At 34.6% G+C, this 23,301-nt stretch overlaps 1 protein-coding gene across 1 annotated transcript in view; it reads left to right on the top strand.

Moving 5' to 3' along the window:
• The window catches only part of HOMER1 (homer scaffold protein 1), a 132,891-nt gene that overhangs the window by 55,548 nt on the left and 54,042 nt on the right, over positions 1–23,301 (top strand). The window contains exons 4-5 of the mRNA XM_082724809.1: positions 2,867–2,959; positions 12,454–12,593. Coding sequence (XP_082580935.1) covers positions 2,867–2,959; positions 12,454–12,593 — 233 coding nt within the window. The remainder of the gene's footprint in view (positions 1–2,866; positions 2,960–12,453; positions 12,594–23,301) is intronic.

A 23,301-nucleotide genomic window follows, 5' to 3' on the forward strand; every position in this document is an offset into this window, starting at 1 on the left:
AATCTTGTGGGTGTCACACAGAAAGTATGTAAGGAAAAGGAAACTGTCCCAGGATAAGAAGATGATCAAGATGATGAGAATTACTCACTTTTGTGCTCTCTGGACCCAAAGATTTGTGCTTTAAATTTCTCTTTCAAGCCTTTCATAAAAGGATAACACTACATTTGGCACATTTTACATAGAATTTGGTATACACAGGATCTGCGGTTGCAGTTGTTCAAGTTCAGGGTCATCAGGCTCTGGAAGATACACACAGTTCATGTTTACATTAAACCGTAAGCTATTCATTATAGAAATCATCCAGATTCTTACAGGAGTTCTTTTAAAAACCATGTTACTTTCTTGTATTTATTGACTCAAGCATATAGTTCACTTAGTAATTAAAGTAATCTTTGTTTCCATTTGTTTTGGTTGTAGACATTCCTTAACCCTGGTGTTTTCAAATGTTTTTACCACTTTTAAGGATATTTGAACTTTTGCCTTCATGATTCTAAGTCCACCCCTAATAGGATGATTAAAATGAACAGGTGTTACCTGATTTGGTTTCTGTTACTCCCATTGTATTCTCTAAATACATTTTCTTGAGCTGTAGTAAAGGTAAGAGATTGAAAGTCTTTTCAGTATAACAAGACACAGGCATCCAGCTGAGCATTGCCTCTCTGTAAATAATCCCCTTAGGAAATTACAAGTTTATTCTAATACTTTTACCATTACTCAGGTGGAAGCTTTTTGGAACTTTCTTTTGGAATTGTCTGTCAAAGTGTATAGCCAGAAAAAGTTAAAACTATGATTAGCTTACAGTCGCTAAACTTCCTAACAACACAGGAGTTAAATTGTGGATTAATTTCTCAAACTTGAATAAAATGATTTTGGAGTCTAAGTAATTTGGGCTACAAATTAAGTTATTGTCACATCTTTGGGGTATACTGGTCAGCTAGCTAATATGGTAAAGTAATAGTTTATTAAATCCTGTCAATTATACCGTTTTATTTCATTTGATCTTTTTTCTGGGAGTGGTTTTTCTATTTCAAGAATTGTATTTTTCCTCTTTAAAGTTAATATATACTTTTGACCAGCCTTACTGGTAGTGATTCCTGTTATTGTGAAGGAGAATTGACATTAGCTCTTGAAATCTAGTTTATTTATTCACTAGACTTGGCTTCAAGAGTTTATATGATCAGTCTCTTCAGAATGTTTTTGTTGAAAGATGACAAAATCATGATTTGTTTTCCAAGCTACATTAGAGACCAGTATTGCTGCTTTGTAGACAATGGGGAACCCCAAGGAGTTTATAATTTTTTACATAATTGAAGCAAGCATGTAATTAGTCTGGTTTATTTTATCATTAAAAACTGCAAATGAATCAAAGCATTATAAGGGTTTTGAGAAAGTTCTGAAGGCAACTCTAGACAAAGGTGTCTCAAAATAAGGGAGAGTAGCAGCATTGAGAGAAATATTTGGTCTCCTAAGGCTGATGTATGAGGAAAATTGCAATTATGCTTGGATTATTAGAGTGCTTACTAAGTTGTATTTTGTTACCATGGAAACCCAAGTCAATAAAAACTAGCGATAGTGTGAGACTTTATGAAGTTTGAAAGGATTTTAAACATTAACTACTTTGGAATGCTTGATGAGTGTAAGAGAAACTTCAAATTACATGAAGACTAATAATGGTTTTGTTTTTATTTCATTTACACCAGTGTGAATGAGACCTTTTTAGCTTTATGTTCAGATTAATTGCACAGAGTATCTCCTCACTTTGAAAGTGAAGCATACTAATATAGATTCAGTTCCCTGATTTACAAGTTCTAGGTGGTGGGGACAAGTTTGAGAAGGAAAGCTGTAATGACAGTTTTAATTTTGACCTTCTTCTAAGTCCCCAACACAGGCCAGAATATCATGACCTCTTCTTCTAAAGTTTTCTTTCCCAAAAGAGAAATGAATCAGGGTTGGCTTATGGGGATTTGAGGAGGGGAACTATACTTTCAGATTTTTATTACCAATTCCAGCAGGTGTTTTAAGTTATGTGAGATTTTTTATTTTTTTAATTTGGTTATTCTTATCTTACTCCTTCTGAGAATAGTGGTAGACTAGTTTCTGCTTCCAAAGGCAAAATAGATACTCTTTGTGTCCCTGACATTTCTAGATTACTATGAGTTCATAAGAATTAGCATTTCATGTACTGTAGTTGTTTTTTGTTTTTTTGTTGTTGTTGTTGTTCTTTTTGTTTTTTGCTGTTCTTTCCAATGTTAAAGACCTTTGTGGAATCATGTTATTCCTCTCTGCCACTGTACATTAGCTGTTTAGGAATCTTTGGAAAAGAAGTTTTAGTAATGTCATTTAATGATAATATTATATGTTGCTATTTGTATTGTTGAAAATAAAATGCCTTACATAATACAGGAGTTTATATTCTAGTAAAAGTTAAAAGCAAGCTCTAAATACTGAGATGTTTATGAGTAAATACCTAAAAGATTCAGTTTTCTCCATTATAAGCCAAGTATATTAATCCTTCCTGATTCCACTCACATCCTATAGTCTGCCCCTTGGTCTTAATAAAATATATCTGAACAACCAAGAAAGGACATAGGTAAGCTTGTTGACACCCAGTTCTAACTTAATTACATTGTGATGTTTTTCGATGCAATGAGTCCGAGTAGTAGATAGTGTGATAGTGTACAAACAAGTGTTTGGTATTAGTTTTCTTTAATCTACATTTTCATATTGTACTTGTATTTGATTTGGGGGCTAGATTGCTTGTGTAAGATTCAGTAATTCAGAAAATGAAAGAAAACCAAGGTAAAAGTGGGCATTGAGACCTATATTTATTTTATTTGGTTAATGTATATAGTCTTTATACGTTCAGTTCGCAGAAAAGTTTCAGGAATTTAAAGAAGCTGCTCGACTAGCAAAGGAGAAATCACAGGAAAAGATGGAACTTACCAGTACACCTTCACAGGTGGGTATTTAATTTCTGTTCTTGTTTTTGAGCCTTGTTCATTTCAGATGGTATCCTTTGTGCCAGGGTTAAATTTAGGAAGATATTGGCAAAATTAAAGTGGTTTCCAAGGTGGACGTAGAAACGCACCCTTCAGTTAATCTGTACTAGTGGAGAAAGGTTTCTTTCTTATATGCCAAGGTCTGCAAGAATCTGGGGGGAAATCTGTTCAGTAATTACAACTTAGCTTATTTGATGTGCCTACAACTTAAGAACAATCATATGTAAGAGCATAGATTGGCCTATTTTGTATTCTATAATGGTCAGTCACAAGAGGAGACAGAGGAGAGGCTCAGGGAAATAAGAGTTTATTGTACTCACAGGTTCTAGTAACAGGAGGCAGACAGCACACATCTGAGGGCTACTTAGAGAAGTTCATGGTGGTCAGGAGGCAGAAAGCAGGAGTATAGGAAATGCTGAGGCTAGAGCTGTATTCAGGTTTCCTCAGGAATGGCAGAGCAGGGTAGACAATTTAGAATTTGGCTGGTTGAATGATTTCTGTAGCCTCTAAACTCATAAGGGTAGTCCCTTGTTGCCTGGTAGCTGGCCCTGGGATGACGAAGGCAGAAGAATATTGCATCCTGAGGTGCAGTGGGTCAGATGAGGGAGGTACAGGTCTAGATTGGTTAGTTTGCATATCAAAGGCATGTTCCCACTCACCTCCTTCTAAGAATTGGGTAGCCGGGAAGTTTTTATTTTTTTAAGATGTCAAAACATCAAATATATGGGAAAAAATAGTAGTCTGTTATACTTGATTTTAAGTGTACTTAAATCTGACAGTTGGAACGGCTTTCTTTACACTTAGCACCAAGACTCAAATGTTACAGGTTTTATACATATACTGCTTTTTCCTTTAACAATTGACTTAATAACTGTGACTTGCCCATCATAATCTTTCTTTGGTTGGAAATTAGTTAGATCTCCAAGTAAAGTTCAATAAATACTTACATTTCAGTGCTTTTACAAAGGTTTTAATACACATTGTATGATTCTGCTTTTTAATAGGTTTTTCTAAAAATTTTTATTTCAATTTGAGTCTTAAGGACAGGGTTCAGCTTTGTGCTGGGTTCTCTATAGCATTTGAAGTGTGCTGCAGGCTTATATGAAAAGGAGGAATCAGGTATTACAAATGTTTCTCTGGAATGACAGTATAGTAGCAGAGTTCCATAACACTACTTGAGAAAGTGAACAAGAATTGCCTGGGAATTTAGTGACGAGCCATTTTTGAACACTGTTTGCTCTTTACCTTCCTCCTCACCTGTGGCACCCATCTCTATTTGGTAACTGCACCTGGTATACGGAGTTTTGGGGTTTTTTTCTGTTTTTGTTTTTTTTAAAAGGAAAGGAGAGCTCTGTTAAATATGTGTAAAGTACATATTTCCTCATAGACTAAAGATGTACTCTGGATCGAAGCCAAAGCTCCATTACACTTCCTCCACACTTGCAGTGACCTGGAATAACATGATCATTTTTGAAACTTCCCTTGACGCTATCTTCCCTAAGTGCTATGGTAGCATAGTGATACTTTTCAAAAAACATATGTAAAATTTAGTACCAGTGCATGTTTGGAGCACTCATTCTTCAGGTGAATGAGTCCAGCATTTTAAGAAGATGTTGTAGCACACGCTATAGAGAATATGGAAAGGACTCCGGTAAAATTACAATGGATCGCGTTTGTCCATTGTACTTAGTTCCTGTTTCTCTGATCATAACTTGTTTTTGTTTAATTAACTGTGAACATGTCGCTGGTAAGATCCCTGCTCCTCTTTGGTGGAAGGGATGTCTTTAAGCCTTGACTTTCATCAAAAGAATATATCCAAGGTGTTTATATGTGGAAAATACTGTTAAATATAAAGAATAAAAAAATATCCTAAGTTCAGCAGTATCTGAGAGCCAAAATATACTGACCCTAAGGTATCTTTTCAAAGCATTGAAGTCTGATTGCTAATTTAATGTACAGAAGCCAAGAGTAATAGTTAAAAAATGTATTTATTTTCATTTGTTTCCACCCCTTCCCCCTTTGTGACAGTCCCTTACAGATGTCATTAATATTTCTGTTTCAGTTTGAAATGTATGACTGCTGGCCACTCTGATTCTACTCTGCTAGAGAGCAGAGCTTGATTCTCCTTGGTTTAACCCAATCTGCTAAATTAACCCTCTGCCTGAAGTATAGTGTATTGCTAAGGAATTCAGCAAGGACATCAAGAGGTTTAATAGAATAATTGATACCAGTAGGCATTCAGTCAGTCATAGCTTTTGTTTTTATTTAGGAGGGATAACAGACCAGTTAAGAGTATGGGTTTTCAAACAGACTTAGATATAAATTATTTTTTATCACTATTTGGTCTTGGGAAAATGGCTTAACCCACTTCTCTTTATACATCTGTCCTGTGGGGATTACATTACTTAGGCTATGGGATTGTTGGAGGGAGTAAGAATGATAATGACGATGTCATACAACAGTGGCACTAATATAGGCTTTAGAGCCTGGTTTTGAATATGGGCTCTAACTCTTACTGGTTCTTTTTGTTTTGTTTTATTTTTAAGCAAGATACCATTAAAAAAAAAAATTTATAAAAGAATAAGAACAGTGTCTCCTGAAACTAATATAACACTCTATGTTAACTATACTGGAATTAAAATAAATTAAAAAAAAAATAGTATCTCCTTTACAGTGTTATTATGAGAATTAAATGAGGATTATAAAGTGCTTAGCGTAGAGTAAATCGTCAATGTTAACAGCTGTTGTTGTTGTTGTGGTTGTGCTGCAGAAGATGATGATGTGAAGCCTTGACATAGTGTCTGGCACATCATCATTACTTAGAAAGATAAAGGTGCCTTAACTGAGTAAAACCTGCGTCAGAGTACCCTGGAAACTTGTTAAAATACAAAGGCTGGGTCCCACTTGTGGTATTTCTGATTTAGTAGGCCTGAGTTTGGTCTTAAGAATTTGCATTACTGGCAGGGTTCCGGGAGATGCTGAAGCTTGATCTGGGGATCCCACTTTGAGAATAGTGCTGTAGACAAACTGTTCACGTCCCTAAAGGCATGTGATGAAGAGAGTCTGGCATTAAGGGCCAAGTTAGCCACTTCCTCATTCTTAAACTCTTGAGCTAAGATTGTACTCTTGATAAAATGTGTGGTCATGTCAGATAGCCTTTATTTTGTCTTGATCAAGATAACATCTCTAGGAATGAGCTGAATCGTGTATTAGTTGTTACTTTGTTCCATGTTCTTCTTTAATTAATACACATTAACTTAGAACTTTTTCTCTGTTGGAGAGCTTATGTTCTTGGGTTTCCATGGGAATCTTTTAAATAGTCAACTTGATACAGAACCAAGAGTGATGATTGGCTTTAAATATGAAGTTTCTTATCGAGTGCAAAGGAAAAAAATACTGTATTTGACTAAAGTGCTTTCCTCAGAATGCACATTGAAGAAAAAGGGGCTAGATAATCAAATATATATAATGCAATTTTTTCTTCATTGGAGTTTAGAAAAAAATAAGTTTTAGTCATTTGACTAAGACTTCTAAGTTGAATGAAGTATTTACTCCAATAGTCGTAGTCAAGCACAAGCTATCGATTTTTTCTCCATATAAACTGGATATATTGTAGCTCTCTTAATCTATATTTAGGCTAGTTTTTTTCTAAAGATTTTTAAAAATTCACTTGATAGGAAAAGTAAAACGTGTGTGTGTATTCAAAGGAACACAGCCTCTTTAGCTTTGTTATAAATATCACAATTTTTTAATGTTCAAATTAAAGAGAAATTGCATTTATTCAAATGAGGCACTGGTTTATTTTAACTGATTGTTAGTATCTCTGTGACTAGCTGTTTGATCTTAGGCAAATGAGTTGACTTGCCTGGGTGTAGTAGGTCTTAAATCTGTAAGGTCAGAATTTTAAACTATATGATCTCTTTGGATATTTCAAGTTTAATCTTTAAATGTTTTAGATTTTCTATACCAAGGGTGTCACTTGATATTAATGGATTTTTTTGAAAGGTGGTCCTCATTAGCCGAGTGTTACTACCTTGAACTATATTAGTTATATATCTAACCCACTAATATACCATTAGCATTAGTGAATGCCTATAAATTAATGTGATACTTTCTTAGTATCACATAAAAAATGTGGCTTTACTAAACCAGATACCTCAAAACAACTTTTACAATCTCAGGAAACATTCACTAGAATTTTCTGGGTATTATTGTTTGCTGTCCAAAGTAAGGACAGTGGACTTGAGATGCTCTAATCCTGTTAGTTGTCTCAGTGGAGTGTTTATCCATTTCTCTTTTGGATTTGCCTACTAGATGCTGGCAGTGAGAATAGAGAGGGGAGTCTAGACCTAACGGTGGTGAAATTGACTGAACTTGGAAGAAATACAGGAGTTGAAGGATTAGTGAGGGATGCTGGTAAAGGAGGAGCAAGATGTTTTTGAGAATTCTTTTTTTTTTTTTTTAAGATTTTATTTATTTATTTGACACAGACACAGTGAGAGAGGAAACATAAGCAGGGGCAGAGGGAGACGCAGGCTTCCCGCCAAGCAGGGAGCCCAATGTGGGGCTCCATCCCAGGACCCTGGGATCATGACCTGAGCTGTAGGCAGACACTTAATAACTGAGCCAACTAGACGCCCCTGTTTTTGAAACTTCATTGTTGGTTTGTAGTGTGAACTTTAGGAGAGGATTTCCACTTCAGATACTGAATTTATATCCTAATGAAGGGGGGGATATGTCCTGTAGATAGTTGGAAATTATGAATTGGAGGTAAGTCTCAAGAGTTATCAGCAAATGAGTAGTAGTTAAAGTTATAGGAGGGAATGATATCATCCAGAAAGAAAATAGAATGGGAAGAGAGGGGAAGACAGGGTCAGAAATTGTCACTTGAAAATTGTCACTTAAATTTAAGGAAGATATAGGGAAAGACACGGTAAAGTGGTAGGAAATGAAGCCGCAGAAAATGTTAGTACAGAAGTCAAGAGAAGAGCTTTATAAATTGGAGGCGGTGATGTGGCAGTGTCGGGGCGGGGGGTGCTTCCAAAGGATGAGACTTAAGAGGACTTCAAACCTAACAAACTAAAGTGCACTGGTAGTTACCGGTGGACTGTTGGTAAAGAAGAGCAATGTGAATTAGTTCCTAGAATGAAAGGAAGTAGAGTTAGTGACTTTGGGCTATTCTTGAGACAGAAATGTTTGGTAGTGAGAATATGGTCACAAATATTTTCTTTTGTATGAGGAGAATAAGAGTTTAACATGGTAATCTCAGGAGGATGTGATGCTAAGAATATATTTTTTTCATAGAATGTGTGTGTGGGAGTGATTTGCAAAAGGTTTTAAACGTAAGGAATGAGTAAAGGAGAAAGAGAAAGAGAAGAATAGAAGGAAGGGAGTCATTGATGGAGCATTATGCAAAAGAAGGTAATATTGTGAGGGAGGCAGATGGAAACAAATGAGCTACTTCTTTATCTGAGACAGGAGGGAAGGATAAAAATACATTCAGATACAGATATGAGGAAGTCCTTGCCAGTTTATTTCTCTTTTCTCTGAAGAAAGACTTAGGTCATTTACTGAGAGGGAAAAACAGCTGAAGAAAGAGAGGGTTTGAACACAGATTTGGAACAGCTGTTAGGTAAAGTAAAAAAAGAAGAGTCAAGTGGGAGTAGTAAGTAAAATTAAAGATTACTCGGCAGGGCTCAGAATTACTTTCATGACGCTAGTCAGCCTGTTTAACAGTGTTTTCTCTCATTGCACTTGGTGGCTTGGGCACATAAGAATATGGAATGATGGTTCATTTGATAGGAATTTGATATTGGCAAAATGGTTGTGGAAGGAAGCCCCCAAATGCTAATTTGAATATAATTAAGGTGATTGGCTTTCTGCTATAGACTGACCATGGAGAGGAATAAAGCCAGATCCCACCTGACAAAGTCCCAGAATGGCAGAGGGCCAAGAGATACCAGGTTGGAAAGCAAGGGGGAAGGGTATGGGTTAGGTTGAGAGGATAGGAGGATGTACAACACCTCTTACCTGTTGGAATCAAAACTAGTGGTTGATGAGTTAATCAAGAAAGTCAGTTAATAGGAAGAAGTCTTTAAAGAATCGATTTATAAATTAAAATTCAATAATACCATGTTTTATGTATTCACCATTATTTTTATTTAAAGCTGAAACTTTCTCTTTGAATATGAATCTGTTGATTGGAATTCCATGTTCTCTTTCTTACATAAATCATGCTAATTAATTGTCTACAATTTCCTGTTTCTCTTTTCCTTTAAGTAGAGCTAAACCTAGTCACTTGCGAAGAAAGCTAAGGGTGAGAGTAGATTTTCCTGTTATGTTTCTTAGTTGTAGGTTTTATTGTCTAACCATTTACTTTTTAGTTGCTTCAAAGCATGTGGTCTGGTTTTCATCAAAAAAACCACTCTAGCTTTGCATTCAGACTTTATTAGTTTGTGTAATATTTAGTTCAGCCATATAGTTCTATAAATACAATTGGCATAAATGTGCTTGGGACAGATACAGCTGATTCTTGGTAAGCATTTCATGTAGCTGGTACAAAAATATGCAGAATAGAGGTTAATCCACTAGCACTGTGCCTCAGTCAAGTCAGTACACTTCACACAGGGAAGGAAGAGCAGGAATTAATCTAGAGTCACGTTACAAAGAATTTCTGTGGTTGTCAGAAAGTGAGATTTCACAAGTGGTGACCGGGTATGGGGGGAATGGCTTATAGCAATAGTAGACATTTGATCTCAGCCTCACCTTCCTTTATGTATCCTTTTGTTCTTCCCTGTGTCTCTTCCCTGGCACTTGTTTCAATATCCACAGCCATAGGAACTCAAAATCATAAGGTCCTTCCTGTCTGAGCCTCTGCCCAGAAAAGAGTGTTCTCATCTTCATTTAAATAGAAAAAGACTGAAATAGAATAAGTCTTCTTTGAATGTTTATTAAATGATAAAAAGAAGAAGCCTTGTTTTCCTTAAGTCAGAAAGGATGGAACTGTAACAGGAATTTTAATTTTAGGCTTTACTGGAATTCAGTGGAAGGTGTTGGTGGTATGTGGTCTAATGGGGAAAGGGCGCTGCTGCCACATCCCTCCCTCCCACTCTCCTGCTACAGTACAAATAACAGAGAGGAGCTGGGTGAAGGCCTGGAGGGAGCGCCCGGCTCGTTTCTTTTCCATGGGATTCAGAATATTTCCTTTTGTGGCATTTCTTTTTTGTTGTTTTTTTTTATTGGTTTGTTTTATTTTTAGCTTTCCTGCCACTTCATAAATGAGTAGAGAGAGAATTCTTAAGAAGCAATTCCTGAATCTTACATGTGCTTTTTTAAATTTATATTTTATGTTTCACACTTTTCATTTTTCTTATCAACTTCAGTATACCTATATACATATACACCTATGTATCAGAGAGGGTATTGTTTAATAATTTTTTCCTTAAAATGGCTGTTAACCATTTTATCTTAAGAATGTCTTTCTAAAGACAAACTGTCCTTTTTTTCCTTTCAAAAATTTGTCTAATATATCTCCAATTTTTTTATTTTAATGTTTGAATTAAAGATATAAAGTGTTGACTTTATATAAGGTGTTTTTTTATAGTAATAACTGAAGTTGAATGTTTAAGAAATTACACAAAATTTAGTTTGAAAAAGAACTCAATGTTTGGAATACATTAAATAAAACAACTTTCACTGTGTTACTTATAACATACATGAAGTTCCTAGAAGGTCTCACAGAATGCTTTTGACTACCTGTGGGGTAGTTAGAAGTCAATCTTTAAAAAAACACATACACACAAGGTAATTTGTTTCTGTTCTTATATCCACTGAATCAACTTACTGTTCAACTGATTGGACAGTCCACCTTGATTATTTACGTTGGTTTGGTCTTTCTTGAAGAGAAATAGCCCTGATTTATTTCTTCTTGCTGCTTCAACTTTTTCTGGCTAATTGATAAGGTCCATAATTGACCTCAAAATAGCCACTTGGGATATCATTCCCATTTTTTGTTGTCACGTTGTACAGTAAACCTTATTCATGCATTAACTGTCAGTTACTTGAAACAAAGAGGATTTAGGAGAAAATTTTTTAAAGAGACAAAGGTCAAAATAGGTTCCATTAATAATTGAACAATAATTAAGTGATAAGGTAGAATCAAGAAAGTAGCCTTTTTGACCTTTAATACTTGTATAATTTATAGCATTATGGTATAATTAGTTAAAATATTTAAATGTGAAATAAAATACATACAATTTAAAACCAGAAACCTCTGAAAGAAAGTTATTCACCACATCAATATTTTCTATATTCCTTCCTAGCATTGCTCTATGTGCATTATTTTTGTGTAAAATATTTAAATTATCATAATCTAAGATAACTCCTTATATGCTCATGTTTTTATAAGCATTTTCCTGTATTATACATATTTTTCTTTTTCTTTTTCTTTTTTTTTTTTAAGTAAGCTCTACTCCCAGCATGGAGCTCAAACTCACAACCTTGAGATCAAGAGTTGCATGCTCCACCAGCTGAGCTATCTAGGCCCCCTTCTTGTTTTTATTTGAAAAAAAAATCCTGTATTCTTTCAGGTTGGCAGATTATGACCATACCTACCCACTCTCCTATTGGACACTGATGTTTTCTTTTTCTTCTTTACCATAGCCTACTATTTCAGTTGTGAAGTTTTAGTGCCCAGAAATCACAGGGGGTCCACAAAGCTACACTTAAATCATCTAGTGCTAGGACCTCGCCTGGTTAACATGTTTATCCAATGACCCTTCAGTTCCAATCTCTACTAATACCAAATTCAGATCCAAATAATAAGTGTCAGCTTGGGCTTCATTTTAAATTTCACTTATTTTCTAGATGAACAAATTAAATTCACCTTGATAGACAAAACATAATTAAAAGTAGAAATAAGACAGGAAATTTTGTGAAGAAAAATAATTTCATTATTCAAGCTGAAATATACTACCTCTGTATATGTTACAGAGGGATTTCTGGCTGCTTTTGTAGGTAACTCCGGAATTGAAAAGTAGGGCAGATAAAAATTAAAACTTCTTGAAGATTTCATTCTTCCCTTTGCCTTCTTACCTTCCCAAGTAAAATCACATTTTCTTGCATTTTTGTTCTGTCTTTTCTTAAGTAATTCTTTGAATATGTTTTATTCTAACCAACTAGTTGCTTTATGAACCCAAAAGTTCTTCAGTTCTTTGAAACTGCATTTCTAAATTGTATTGTTGCACGTCATTTTCTTATGAGTTGCTTTGCTTTAAAAAATTATTTCTTCTTTAAATTTTATTTTTTTACCTCTTTGACTCAAATTTCAATAGAAATATAGTTTGTAAGTAAGCATACGTTGGAGTCACTTTTAACTTTAAGATTATCTTGTATATTTTAACAAAAGTATAGTAACACTTTTATCCCTTACCTCCCCCCCACCCTTTTTTTAAAGGAATCAGCAGGCGGGGATCTTCAGTCTCCTTTAACACCAGAAAGTATCAATGGAACAGATGATGAAAGAACACCTGATGTGACACAGAACTCAGAGCCAAGGGCTGAACCAACTCAGAATGCATTGCCATTTTCACATAGGTACAGATTCAATTCAACCATCATGATTAAGTAAAATGTGTAAATACGGAAACTTACTTGGTTTCAGATAAATCTTGCAGAGTTACAAACTTGAATGAAAATTTCAGGTCAGTCTTTTTTTTTTTTAAGCTATTTCTGTTAACCTCAGAAAGGCTTTTAAAGAATTTTTAGTTTATAGATGCCTAGATGGACTAGAATGAATGTTTCCTTTATGTAGAACAAGTTTCCTGAGTTAGTTGCAGTACAAATCAATTTTCAGTGAAACAATATATCATCGTAAATCTTTTCTACTTGCTTTTTTAACACAGCCCCCCAAATTCCTGTTTGTTAACCTGGTTTCCTCTTTCATCTGTGTTCTTGAGTTTTATAATTTTTTTTAATTGGCTTACTACTCTAAAATTAAGCTCTACTGTACTCTTAGGGGTGATCTCATCATAGGATTTCACAGAAGGAAACAAGGTATTGTTGTAAATTATATTAATGTTAATGTCAGATTTAATGTTTTATACCAATTAACTGGGGATAAATCTTCAGGTACTTCTGAACTGTAAAAGAATTTGACTTCAAAAAGGTATAATTTATCTTAAATGTGTTCTAAACCAGTTATAGTAATTATTTGCCATACTGTATAATTTTTTGAATGCTGGTCTTTGGAACTGCAGCATTGCAAATATAAGCAAATACCTATCAGTCATTGTCTTAAAGTTAATTTTTATCCTTCTTTGGAAACTTTTGACTAGTAGTTTTAACTAAAATTTAATAGTTTTCCTGTGTTGAACATCTCTTTTGAGGACCAGTTTTTAAAACATCAAATTCTTTTAGCATATTCAGAATACCTGTGAAGTGAGATATTCCAGACTCTTAATTCATGAGAATTCTAACTTGGATTGAATTTGTTGAATAGTAGGGGCAGCATAAATTATACATACTAGAGACTAACATTGGGAAACCACATGATCAGCCTGAGGAAGAAGCACTTAGTTGGAGGTTTTTTAAGGAATGTGTTAGAAAAACTTTTTTGACTGAAGGACTATTATAAGTTTGTTCCTAAAAATGCTAATAATTTTGCATATAACAGTAGACCTATCTTAGAATTATCACAGGCATCATGCTTTAACTATTGCAGGGTAAGCGTATTCTCTTTTCTGTTGCTACCAAAATAACTGGACACGTGAAAAATTTATTAGTTCCTCTGAAGACTATATTCCCATCAAGAAGTAAAACATACAGGTTTTTGAATACAGTTACAGTTGAAGAGCAATGTGATTAGTATGTAGTTTTTAAAAAGTACGTTGAGGGAAGGAAAAATTTTATTCCTGTTAAATTTAACATACCCATTTAAAAGATGTAAATGCACTGAACATAATTATAAATGTGATTTCTTTAGCTAACATTTAAACGAGCCATGTGCATTGAATACTATAACATTTGGAAATAAGAATTTTTGTATTTAACACTTATAAAAACTACTTCAGGTTTATTTTATACACCTAAAATTCTCTGAATGTTTGCTGTTTTGCTAATCCTTAGTATTTGGAGTTATTAAATGGACTAGTCATTTTCTATTGATGTTCTTTGTCCCTAGGATTCTAAAAGGAGTTACTTAACTTTGATTTGAAGGTACAGCATCTTTGACTACTAGAATGTATAGATACTTGAGTTCTGAAAAAGTTGAACAGGTCATTTTAAGCTTTTAATTATGTTAAAGGTATTACACAATCTCAAAGTTTTCTTGTTGTACTCTTAAAAAAAACCTTAGCTTTGGAGATTTCAAAAGACTCTTTTTCTGAACTAGTTTTGATTTCCACCTGAGATAGAAGATTTAGTGTTTTATAGCCCATGTTAGAATCCCCAAATAACAGAAGAGACCTCAAAGATGGTATAATCCAGGATCTTCCAAACTGTGGTAGTTTGAAACCAATTTAGTTTATCTGAATTTCATTCTGAAAAATGAAACATAAAATAGGAAACATCAGAGTAAAATTCACATTAGGGATAGGAGCTTCATTTCATTCAGTAATACATAGATTTGTGTGTGCATGCTGGATTATAGTATAAAAAATGTCAAGTTTGAAAACGTATGCCTTCGACACATGAGGAGACACAGGAGGTGAGTTGTCCTGTTCACATAGTTGGTTAGTAAAAACTGGGCAGACTGCAGCTCACCTTTTGACCCCAGTAGATACTGCCAGTTAGTTAAGAGTGCATTTTAGTCAAATTATTCCCAGCACAAGAAGTACATTGTAGTGTCAGGAAATTAATAACTTCCTATCTTAAGAGAACTCTATAGAAATAAGATCAGTGTTTCATGAATGAGAAACAGCAAGAATATTAAAATAATTTTTATTTAAATCTGAAACTTGTGTTTAAACTTGATACACTTTTTTTTTTAAATGGCAACAGAAGACAAAGTCTGTGTTTTTAAAGGTTTATGTAGACTATTTTGCCTTCTTCCTTAGTACTTATTTCAACAGAAAAGGATGAACAAAAAAAATAAATTTTGCCACCATTTCTCTATTCTGGTTGAGCAAAGTCACTAGAATATCTATGTGTTGTGTTTGTGTGAAGGAAGGATATGGAGAAGAATGACCTAGTCAGTCAAATTCATTAAGAGTTGATCGGAGTAATAGCACTTAGCAAACAAATTTCTGCTCTTAAAATTCAAACCGTGTGTCTAAATCTCATGAATTCATTAATTCACATACGAAAAGAAGGCCTTGATTTCAATCACGTTATAGTTGGTTCTTTACTCTGTTAGTTTTATGTACTTTTTAAAAAGTGTTTATAAAAAATAAAAAATTAAAAAAAAATAAAAAGTACTAGCTTTATAGACATAAGTAAGTTTTTTTTTTACTCTTTAAACTTAAATAGACTTTCAAATATATATGAGAGAATACTATGACAGACTCCTATGAGCACATACCCAGCTTCAAGAGTTAGGAAAAAATGGCCAGTTTTATTTCTACAACTCTGCCCACTCTCCCGCTTTTCTGTTATTTTGAAAGCAAATCCCAGACATGTAATTTCATCCACAAATACTTTTTAAAATTACCTTTGAGCTTTTTAAAACCTATTAACTAAGGTACTACAGCTTTTTATATTCTATCTCAGCGGCATTACAAGATTACCTTGAATTATTTACTCTTTTCTTTGATTTTTAATTATACTGCTGAACTAAAGTTTTGAATGTATTGACTACTCAGTACTCCTTAGTCAAGTGCTGTTTTTATGTCCTTACCATAGCTATGCAAAAACATTCTAATTGAGTAAGTTTCAATAAATTAATATGTTTTTAGTATACTTACTTAAATGCTTTTTAAAGTTTAGAGGTATGTAAAAGAGGGAGTTAGTGAGGATAAAAATGTTTACTAATTTCTTTGGGGAAATGGCATTACCTTTTACCTAAGTTGCTATATTTTCTTTAAAAAAATTACTTTTTAACTGAAATAGTAAAAATCATTTTGGGACTGAACAGGTATATACTGATCCACTGAAGTGTTCAGGGCATCTTTTAAGACCTTAATCTTAGGTTAGCTATGCACTAAATACAGTAACTATATACTAATAGACCAGTATATACAAATGGGGGAAGGTTTTGTTTTCTCATTCTAGGGAGTTACTGTTTGCTTCATAGCATCAGCTGTATGGAATTCTGGGAATTACTTGTTCTTAAAAATAAATTCTAGGCTTTGTTTTTTTAAGATTTAAAGCTATCTAAAATTCTCTTGGAAATAGTTAATTTTACAGTTTCCCGGTGCTTAGAATGTAATACTGAAAACTAAAGCCTTTTATCTTGTTCATTGTGAATTTGTGCTCCCCACATATATAGTAATAGATTGATAACTAACTGCTGTTACCATATTTCTGAGAGTCCAGAACCTAGTGTATATACATTAGTAGTTTGCCAAGCTATTTTTGTACTGACAAATTTTAATAACAGATTGATTATATTAATGGAAAATATGCTCTTTTAAGCACTGATTATATTTAAATTCTTTTAATGTTTAGGTAGTAAATTCTTATGGTGCTGCTAGTATGTACACATTTTGGGGGTACTGCATGTACCTTCTCTTCTGTTAAAGAGATTTTTCTGCCACTTTGTGTGTTTCCAACAGATTCATTAAAGGATATATGTACAAATGTTACTCTTTAGTATATTGATTTTGCTTTAAACCAGTATAACCACAGTTTTACTTAAATTTATGAAATCTGGGTGGGTTCACTTCAGTTCTATTTAATAGAGTAATTTCTCCCTATTTAGAGCTTCAGAAAGTTACTGCTTTAAAACTGATGTGGGGTGGGGAGGGGCTTGTGCCTGGGTGGCTCAGTCATTAAGCATCTGCCTTCTCTGCCTTCGGTTCCCAGTTTCCTGGCTCCCAGTTTCCTGGGATCAAGCCCAGCATCAGGCTACCTGCCCATCGGGAACCCTGCTTCTCCCTCTCCCACTCCTTTTGCTTGTGCTCCCTCTCTTGCTGTGTCTCTGTCAAATAAATAAAATCTTTTTTTAAAAATTAAAAAAATAAATTAGAAAAGTAAAACTGATTAGGGATTTGGATACAGTTTCAAAAACTAAATTTCATTAGAAAATTTATATACTGTTCCAGTTACATACTAAAATTTTTTCAAAAGTGCTTTATTTTGAATTAAATACCATTTGTATATACTTGAAAGATAATACAAGTAACAAAAAAGTGAATGTTCAGAGCTATGGGTACTATACTTTCCACAGCTATGCCTTCTGTCTCCCATTTTTGTCAATAGTGGGCAAAATTTACAGATCATAGTTAGGAACAACAATAGAAATAATCTCTGTGGCTAACTTTTGTATGAAAAAAAATTTTATCTGTAAAATTGGGACTTGATTTCTCAAGAAGTGCTTTATCATTAATACAGTTGCAGATGAAAAATTTAAGTTGTAGAATTCTCCTTACTGGGGCGCCTGGGTGGCTCAGTGGGTTAAAGCCTCGGCCTTTGGCTCAGGTCATGATCCCAGAGTCCTGGGATCGAGATCGAGCCCCCCATTGGGCTCTCTGCTCAGCGGGGAGCCTCCTCTCTCTCTCTGCCTGCCTCTCTGCCTACTTGTGATCTCTGCCTGTCAAATAAATAAATAAAATCTTTAAAAAAAAAAAAAAAGAATTCCCCTTACTGTTATAGTTACAAATGACTTAAGTATTATAATTCTCCCACCACTGAACCTCAAAAATTAGATTAGGTTTTTTAAAAATTAACTTGAAGGGCAAGACAGATTATGAGAGATTATAGTATAACAATTTAGAGATGTCAGAATTTCCTTTACCATAATTGTGAACAGATAGCATTTTATAAGAAGTGCTATAGTAATTTCATAATACACACCGTTTCTCTGGGAGGTAAGAAGCAATTTATGTATTTTCAAATAAGATGCAATTAAAAAATAGAATATAGGGACTGGGAATGTTTCCTTTACCTTTCTAAATAAGTATACTTACATTTCCTATCCTGCCTGAATTTTTTAAAAAATTAATCTTTGGGGTGCCTGGGTGGCTCAGTGGGTTGAAGCCTCTGCCTTCGGCTTAGGGCAACCCCAGGGTCCTGGGATTGAGCCCCACATCCTGCTCTCTGCTCGGTAGGGAGCCTGCTTTCCCCCTCCCTCTCTGCCTGCTTGTGATCTCTGTCTGTCAGATAAATAAGATCTTTTTAAAAAAATTATCTTTATTCCCTTCTAATGTCTTATACAATATTTTGAAGAAAATGTATACATTTGCTGAAGCATTTTTTCAGGTGTTACCACTTAATAAAGGTTATTTGCAAGAAGAAAAATGCTATTCATATAAGATAAAGACATTACTAACTTCCTGCTGTTAGGGATTAGTCCTTTCTCCTTCTCCCTCTCTGCCTTACCAGTGGAATTAATGAGAAAGAATGTTTACCAGTCCATCCCCAGTGATTGTCAGCTTCTCTTTTCAAAATGACTAGCTGGAGTTAGACATGTGGTCATTCATAATGGGACAGATTGATCCTAGATTAATTATGATCTCTTCCCTGTAGAGGGCTTTTAAAATTCTTTTTTATCATTTCCTTTCTGTTTTTAAAAGTGGGTAGTCTATTGGAAGGGAGGTGTGTGATATATAGATCTGTTCTAAGACTTAAAGGAAAATGTTCTTCCTTTGAGTTTGGATTCCCATCTTTCCTCTTATTAGAGAAGTAAGGGACAAGATCAAGATGTGAACATAGGCAAAGGTCAAATAAGCCATGTACATTCGTGGTATGTATGTCAGCAAAGAATAGTGAGGTCTGTGGTAAAGCGAAGTATGCAAGGTTCATCTGAAGATGCTAAAGTTTTGGGACGGGGTGTTTTGGGGGCTTAGGTTTTAAGCGTCTGCCTTCACCTCAGGTCATGATCCCAGTGTTCTGGAATTCAGCCCCCCATCAGGCTACCTGCTTGGCAGGAAGCCTGCTTCTCCCTCTTCCCCCTCCTTGTGTTCCCTCTCTCACTGTCAAAAATAAAATCTTAAAGAAAAAAAAAGTTTTGGGGCACCTGGTTGGCTCAGTCAGTTAAGCATCTGCCTTTGGCTCAGGTCATGATCCTGGGATGCTGGGACTCAACTTCAAATAAGGCCCCCTGCTCAGTGGAGAGCCTACTGCTCCCTCTCCCTCTGCCTGCCACTCTGCTACTTGTCCTGTCTCTCTGTCTCTCTGTCAAATAAGTTTTAAAAAAAAAAAAATCTTTAAAAAAAAAATGAAGATACTAAGGTTTTTTAAAAATAAGGCCATACAGAGGGAGGGGTCTACAGGACCCATCTTGTTTCTAATCTAGACTTTCAAAAGGAAACTCTGATTTACATTTAGTTTAGCCCAAGGTAAGGATTTTAAACATATTCTAGCTAGTAATATTCATTGTTGTAATGACCTTATTAACTCCTGGTAGAGGTATTTGGGAGGATATATGGGCAGATGAATCCTGGATATTACTCTGACAAGTGTTTTCTCTCAAATACAAAAAATCACACAATTTCTGTGGCATGGTATACATAGACCATTCCATGGTCATCAAATGAGGCCTTCCCAGCTTTGTCACCTTGTGCTTCTAAAGCAGTTGCTCCAAATTGCTTGTAGTTCTCCACATATAATCAAGCAACTGTGCTTTCTCATCTGCAAGTCTTTCTTTGCTTCCTTGTTTTTGGAATTTTCTCCCTTCTCTTTGCACTGGCTGTGTACCCACATTCTATATTTCTTCCCATCCACTTCTGCCTGTAACTGGGCCACCAACTGGTCAACCCCTGTATATCCTTTAACCTCTAGCACCTTTGCCTCTAAACTTACTCTCATTCCCACACGTGTCCTCCTCTGTTAAATTCCTATTAACTCCTGATTTATGTATGGAAGTTAAAAATTAGCAGTGTCACCAGGGGCAAGGGTTGTGTTTTATTTATTTGTATTCCTGGTGCTTTGCATCATAGGCAGTCAGTAAACCAATGAATGAAACAATTTCCCTCACAGAAATCGAGTACATGCATTGAATACCCATGATACAGTGCTCAAGTCAGCTAAATGCCTATAGGTTCATAAGGCCTTGAAGCTAAAATATAATACTAGTTATAATCTCCGAAATTCAGTCACTCTTAATAAATTGAAGTCTTGCGTTTAACTGACTTAGTCTAATTTTCTTCAAAATTTCCTAGTTTGTATGAAGAAATTTTGAAGATACCGTGTTAATAGTGTTCTTAAGTACTTGAATAATGTTAGAGATGCTAAAATGTACATTTTCATTGTAATAGAATAATTTTTTGTCCTTTTGATATTTTTTCTTTTTATTTAAAAAGCAATGCAGAGTGATTCAATGATATATTTTCTGTGAAGTTAGACAATACTTATATTGTTTTTAAAACCAATTATAACCAAAATATGTTTTTAAAAATTTCATCTCTTAAAAGGTCAACACAAGTACTTATTATTTGACTCAAAGAAGTGAATTTAAAGACTATTGATTTTTTAAAATTGAGAATTGTACTACATACATTTGACAGAAGTAAAAATTGGGCCAACTCTTGCTTCATGAGATAACACATTTCACGTGGAAATATGCTGACAATTAATACACTGAAATGTATTGAAACTAGTCATGCTCCAGGGATTACACCTTCCTTGTAGGGATAAAAAATATAGATGTGACTAACCAATTGAAATAAATGTACATTTTGGGGTGCCTGGGTAGCTCAGTCATTAGGTGTCTGTCTTGGGCTCAGGTCACAATACCAGGGTTCTGGGACCGAGTCCCACTTCTCCTTCTCCCATTCTCCCTGCTTGCGTTCCCTCTCTCACTGTCTCTCTTTCAAATTAAAGAAAAGATCTTTGAATAAATGTACATTTTATTTTCATTTATCTTCCATCAGTTTGCCATTTTCCACTGAGTTTAGCTTGGTCATATATCCAGTGTGGAGAAAATAGTTCATTTTTATGACTCTGGCCTAAATTGATGTTTAAACATTGATAGTAGAACTTTGGAGGTAGAAGAAACTTTCTTTGTATTACATAGTCCGTCCATTTCATTTTACAGAAGTATAAGCAAGTACAGGGAAGATGTGAGGTATTCAGTATCAGTATTTGTTAATGGTTAGATTAGAACAGAGAGATCTCCAAAGGCATTTTTATTTAGGGTTCCTCCTGGCTGAGGTAATGCTCCTTCTACTAAACTCCAAGAGGTTTTGTTTTCTGTATCATACTTCAGGATATTTTCATCCAGATTTTTGTCATTGTTCAACATATATTTACCACTACTAACTAAACTCCCTTACTAGATTCTTCTTAGCTTATGAAGTAAGTCTTATTGACTTGGATTTCTTGGTATCCAATATGATTTCAAGCCATTTAGAAATGTAATAGATAATAAATAAATTTGTTGAGCAAATAAACGAGATACCATTACTGAGATGACAGAAAGAGGTAAATAAGTTGGTTCATCTTGATCGTTAGCAACAAAAATATATGCTGGACAGGGTCAACAAAGCTATCAATATGAAGAATAATTAGTTTACCTTTTTAATTCCCATAGCATCCACTTAGCTGTTGATATTCTCATTAATAATTTTAGTAACTGCTTTATTGAGATGTGTTTCACATGTTAATTAACTCACCTATTTAAAGTGTACAGTTCAGAGGCATTGGGGTATATTTATAAAGTTGTGCAACCAACACCACAATCCATTTTAAAACATTTTCCTCACCTCCCCCCAAACCATGTACCTGTTAACAATTTCTTTTTTCCTTTCACACACTCCCCTTTACCCCAGTCTGAGGCAATCACTTAGCTTTCTGTCTCTAGATTTGCCTGTTCTAGACACTTTTTATAAATGGCGTCATATAATACGTGGCCTTTAATGACAGTTCTTTCACTTAGCATGACTTTTCAGGGTTCATCCACACTACAGAATGTATCAGTACTTCATTTCCGTCTATTGCTGGGTGATATTCCATTGTGTGGATATATCCTACATTTTGTTATTCCACTCACTAGTTGATAGACATTTGTGTTGTTTCCACTTTTTGAAATTTCCACCATTGTTATGAATAATGCTGCTGTGAATATTCGGGTACAGGTTTCTGTGTGATTCATGTTTTCAGTTCTCCATGTCTATCCTAGGAGCAGAATTGCTGGATCATATGGTAATTTGATGTTTAACCTTTAGAGGAGTGCCATACTGTGTTTGTGAGAGCAGCTGCACTATTTTACTTTTCCACCAGCAGTGTGTAAGGGTTCCTGTCTCTTCACATGGTCAGAACTTTTTATTATCTTTTTTATTATGGCCATTTTAGTAGGTATTTGGGCTTGTGGTTTCAATTTACACATATTTCCCTGATGGCAAATGTTGTCGAGCATCTTTTCATATGCTTTTTGGCCACTTGTATATGTTTTTTGGGTGGTGGAAAATTTTGTGTTGCCAAAAAAAGTTTGGATGGCTACTCAGATCCTTTATCCATTTTTAATTGGGTTGTTTGTCTCTTTATTGTTGGGTTGGAATTCTTTATGTATTCTGCATATATAAACTCCTTATCAGATAATGATTTGTAAATGTTCTTTCCAATTCTGTAGATTGTCTTTTCACCTTTTGGTAGTGTCCTTTGCAATACAAACGTTTTAAATTTTAATTAAGTCTAATTTATCTATTTTTTCCCCTTTGTTTCTTATAGTTTTGGTGTCATATCTAAGAAATCATTGCTTAATTCAAGATCACAAAGATTTACATATGTGTTTCTTCTGAGTATCTGAACTCTTACCTTTAGGTCTCATCCATTTTGAGTTAATTTCTACATGCATTGTGATAGAGTCCCAACTTAATTCTTTAACCTGTGGATTTCCAGTTGTCCCAGCACATTTTGTTGGACAGACCATTCTTTTCTTACTGAATTATCTTGACACCCCTTTCAAAAATCAGTTGACTGTGTACATGTGAGGGTTTATTTCAGAAATCTCAAGTCTAACACCCTGATCTCTTATTCTATGCTGCTACCACGATTGTAGCTTTGTGTAGTATGTTTTCAAATGGAAATTTGGGTCCTCCACCTTCATTCTTCCTTTTCAAGATTGTTGCAACTATATTGAGTCCCTAGAATTTTTACATAAATTTTAGGATCAGCCTGTGAATTTCTGCAAAGAAGCCCATTGTCTGGTAGGGATTGCCTTGAATCTGTGGAACAATTTTGGTGGCCATCTTATCAATGATAAGTCTAT

The sequence above is a fragment of the Mustela nivalis genome (genome assembly GCF_964662115.1).
Source record: "Mustela nivalis genome assembly, chromosome: 3".
NCBI lineage: Eukaryota > Metazoa > Chordata > Mammalia > Carnivora > Mustelidae > Mustela > Mustela nivalis.